Source organism: Octopus bimaculoides, chromosome 1, assembly GCF_001194135.2.
Source record: "Octopus bimaculoides isolate UCB-OBI-ISO-001 chromosome 1, ASM119413v2, whole genome shotgun sequence".
Lineage (NCBI taxonomy): Eukaryota > Metazoa > Mollusca > Cephalopoda > Octopoda > Octopodidae > Octopus > Octopus bimaculoides.
The window spans coordinates 120930639-120935632 of record NC_068981.1 but is presented as its reverse complement, the minus strand read 5'-3'; the positions used below and the strand labels follow the sequence as shown (position 1 = coordinate 120935632).

Here is a 4994-nt window from a genome sequence, read left to right as displayed (position 1 = left end):
TATATATACATATATACATATATATATATATATACAACGGGATTCTTTCAGTTTCCATCTACCAAATCCACTCACAAGGCTTGGGTCGGCCCGAGGCTATAGTAGAAGACACTTGCCCAAGGTGCCATGCAGTGGGAATGACCACGGAACCATGTGGTTGGTAAGTAAGCAAATTACCACACAGCCACTCCTGCACCTATAATAATAATAACAACAATAATCCTTTCTACTATAGGTATAAGGCCTGAAATTTGTGGGAAGAGGACTAATCGATGACATCAACCCTAGTGTTTTTGTTTCACTAGTATTTAATTTAATGACTCCGAAAGGATGAAAGGTGAAGTCGACTTTGGCAGACTTTGAACTCAGAATGTGAAGACAGATGAAATACCACTAAGCATTTCACCTAGCATACTAATGATTCTGCTAAATCACCACCTTAATGATAATTATTTCAATATTTTTTTTGTTTTTTGCCACAAGGGCAGCTTGGGGGAGGTGGGGAAGAGTCGAACACATCAACCCCAATGTTCAACTGGTACTTATTTTAGCGACCCCGAAAGGATGAAAGGCAAAGTCAACCTCAGCGGAATTTGAACCCAGAACGTAGCGACAGGCAAAATACTGCTAAGCATTTTCATCCAGCATGCCAACAATTTTGCCAGCTTGCCACCTTGTTATTGTTGATGATGATGATGAGGAGGAGGAGGAGGAGGAGGGGGAGGCTCAAGTAAAAACCAAACATATAGTGCATGTGTTTAAATGGCAAAATATGACTATTCCCAAGCAGAGTATGAGTTAAGGGATACTGGGAAGCTACTTCTATCAGATAAGTGATCATATGGAAGCTCCCACATTGCAAGAACTTGTGTTGTTGCTTTTGTTGTTGTTGCTGCCTTTGGTGGTAGTGGTGGTGTCATTTAGTCTTAGTCAAACCTTAAATGAGAAGACTAATGATCAAAAGCATTCCAGCCATGAACATCTCATATTTTCTCCTTTACAGTGTATCTAAGATGATATTATTCAATTTATGCTTTTTTTTTTTTTTATCTCTTAAAATGGTATGGTATGATACAGGGTAAAACTGGTTGCTATTACTAGCATTGTGACCCTACAGAAGCTCCCTTGTTAGGCTGATACCTTTACCTTTCTCTCTATGTCTGCCAGAATTTATCTTTTCTAACCTATGTTCACTTTTACCAAATTACATTAATTATCCAGTGTATCCTTCATTTTTCAGACAGATGGCAGATATTGCAAGAACATTTAGCTTTTGTTTCTAATTAGACATTCCCATGCTGTTCATTTATTTATTTGTTGGTGGAATGCTATTATTGAATAAGATGATGATGATGATAGCAACAGATGTATCAGTGAAGATAATGGCTGTAGTAGTTGTGATGATGGTTGTTGTTGTTGTTGTTGTTGTTGTTGGCAGCGGCAGCAGCAGTGGTGGTGGTGGTGATGATAAAAGTACAAAACTAATAAGCAAGCAAGCAATTTGATAAGACACTGATCAGACTGATGAGATGAAACAAGTGTAATCAAGAGACACATACCTTATTTCATATAATAATTCATTAGTGACATATGCATAGGAGTCAAAACACAATTTCTGCAGTTGACTGCAAAAGAGATGAAAGAAAAGGAGGAGAAATTTTAAAAGAAGATATACATTTATGATAAATGGAGGAATTTCAAAAACCACACGTGAAACTAAAACGTTGATTAGTACTTTCGTTTGAAATATATGTACATCAATAACATCACCATTATCATCAACATAGTCATTTTAATGCCCACTTTACTATACTTAAATGGTTCAGTCAGAATTCATTGTGGCAGATTTTCTACGACCTGATGCTCTTCCTGTCTTCAACCTTCACTCATTTCCATGCAAAGTTTTATTTTTCCATGACTGACCAGATGTGTTTCCACAGAAAACTGGAAACATATAATACCGCTTTGATCAGTGGTTCTCAGTTGGGGTCCATATGACCCCTGAGGGTCCATATAAAATTTTGTGGAGTCCACACAAGCAAAATAGTAAACTGGGGACCCACAGTAGACTATTAAGGGCCCATGAAATAGATTTGATATTAGATGTATTTATCGCAAGAAGCAGCTCAGTGTTTTTCTGTAACGTTTCACAAAGTTCAACCTGCATAAGTTAAGGGGGAAAAACAAAATAGGAATTTTGAAAAGAGTATCTATAAAATTAGTTTTTAAACATTGAATGGTTATGGGGATCCACCAAAATAAAATACTAATCAAAGTGGATCCATAAGTAAAGAATTGTTAAGAACCACTGGCTTTGATGATAGTGACACCAATTAACACCCGTCACATGATGTTAAGTCAAGGACACACAGTGCAGACACCTCAAACACACAAATATATATACATACACATATATATATATACATATATATATATATATATATATATATATATATGCATCACCTCTACTGTAAGATACCTATTTCCATTTAGCTCTTCCACTGCAAGACTCTTATTTTTCTCCCACTGTTCATATTCTCACCTCTCATCACCTGACAAAAAACCACATCCCTCAATACTACCCTTCATTTGGTTGAGTGGGGGGTAGGGCCTTATCTTGTATATTAATTAGTGACCTCACAGCTGTTGGTGTCATGTAAAAAGCACCCAGTATACTATGTAGGGTGGTTGATGTTAGGATGGGCAACCAGCTGCAGATACCTTCCCCAAAAAGACAGTAGTCTGGAGCAGATTTTTTAACTAGCTGCCTCCTGTCAAACTGTCCAACTTATGTCAGTACACACAAACACACACACATAGATGCAAGTGTGGCCTTGTGGTAAGAAGTTTACCTCCCATCCACATGGTTCCAGGTTCAATACGGGACAAAGTGGTGAGAAGGGATCTTCAGATGCTGGTCTTTACTGAGGAAATGACAAGGGACCAGGAGATGCGGTGATTTGCTGTACTTGATAAGACATGTCAAGCTAAGTAAACTCGCTGTCTTCCACACAAACAGGTTTGTCCTTTCAGGTGCTGGTACCACTTAAAAGCAACCATGCCAGTGGTGCATTAATGCACCCATGCTGGTGCTACATAAATAGACCCATTCCAGTGGCACATAAAATGCACCTAACACACTCTGTAAGGTGGTTGGTGTTAGGAAGAGCATCCAGCCATAGAAACCATGTCTCAACAGACAGCTGGGGTTTGGACAGCTCTCTGTTGCTCCACATCAAACCCTCCAACCCAAGCCAGCATGGAAAGCATACATTAAACGATGATGTTGATGATGTACTTGTTTTTCTTGCATTAGATTAAATATGTTAGAATCTGATTTGATATGCCTGTATGCTTATGTTCTGTTTTATATATATAGATATATATACTGTATGGCACCTTAGGCAAGTGACTTCTATTATAGCCTCAGGCCAACCAAAGCATTGTGAGTGGATTTGGTAGACATAAACTGAAAGAAGCTCATCATATATATATCTATGTGTGTGTGCTTTTGTGCCTGTGTTTGTTCCACAGCACCATTTGACAACTAGTGTTGGTGTGCTTACATCCCTGTAACTTAGCAGTTCAACAAAAAAAACTGATAGAATAAGTAGCATGCTTAAAAAAAAACAAGTCCTGGGCTCAAGTTGTTCAAATAAAAACCCTTCAAGGCTGTGTCCCAGGATGGCTGCAGTCAAATGACTAAAATAAGTAAAAGATAAAATATATATATGGTGCCCCAGCATGGCCGCAGCCTCAGGGCTGAAACATATAAAAGAATAAAAGAATACACACGCACATATACACATGTACATACAATGAGAGATAGACACACACACACACACACACACACACACATATATATATATATATATATATATACATACACACACACATACATACTACACAATGAGTTTCCACAGTTTCTGTTTATTAAATTCACTCATCAGGAAAAATATTTGCCCGAGGTACCAAGCAGTGGGACTGAACCCGAATGCACATGGTTACAAAGTGAACTTTTTAACCACATAGCCATGCCTGTACTCTCTTTACTCTTTTACTCTTTTACTTGTTTCAGTCATTTGACAGTGGCCATGCTGGGGGACCGCCTCAGGTCGAGCAAATCGACCCCAGGACTTATTCTTTGTAAGCCTAGTACTTATTCTATCGGTCTCTTTTTGCCGAACCGCTATATTACGGGGACGTAAACACACCAGCATTGGTTGTCAAGCGAAGTTGGGGGGACAAACACAGACACACAAACATATACACACACATACATACATATATATATATATATATATATATATATATATATATATATATACACATATATACGACGGGCTTCTTTCAGTTTCCGTCTACCAAATCCACTCACAAGGCTTTGGTCAGCCCGAGGCTATAGTAGAAGACACTTGCCCAAGGTGCTACGCAGTGGGACTGAACCCAGAACCATGTGGTTGGTAAGCAAGCTACTTACCACACAGCCAATGAAACTTTCTAAAAATGCAATTATGTTAGCAGGATCAGGAAAAAAATAAGTGAAGAAGGCATAAAAGTGACTAACCAAGGCAAAAATGCATGTAAAATTCTAAATGTTCGCGGCTTCAAGAGCTTTTCCTTTCGTAAGTAATCCAAAAGAGCTTGAGCTGGCTGTTCTGACAAGCCATGTAAAGGTACAGTGTGCTCCTTCGGATTCAGGAAGTGTGCAGCAATGTATTGAAGACATAACTGTGCCAAAGAGGGCACCGACGGACTATAATGATGATGATGATGATGATGACGATGATGATGGTGCTGGTGTTGTTGTTGCTGTTGATGATGATGGTGTCGCTGCTGTGAAGAGGGGCTCCGACTTCTGGATTGATGTTCATGACGGGTGTTTGCAGCAGCCACTGGAAGAGAAATAAGAGTTACACATATCAGAAGAAAAAAAAATCATTGAAACCCTCAACCTCAAAAAGACTTAGCATTACACAACAGCAATATATATA

General features: G+C 38.7%; 1 protein-coding gene across 1 annotated transcript in view; it reads right to left on the bottom strand.

Moving 5' to 3' along the window:
• The window catches only part of LOC106872789 (uncharacterized), a 423364-nt gene that overhangs the window by 80194 nt on the left and 338176 nt on the right, over positions 1 to 4994 (bottom strand). Inside the window, exons 11-12 of the mRNA XM_052969923.1 lie at positions 4568 to 4895; positions 1560 to 1625 (exon numbers count right to left, since the gene is read on the bottom strand). Of these exons, the coding sequence (XP_052825883.1) occupies positions 1560 to 1625; positions 4568 to 4895 (394 nt within the window). The remainder of the gene's footprint in view (positions 1 to 1559; positions 1626 to 4567; positions 4896 to 4994) is intronic.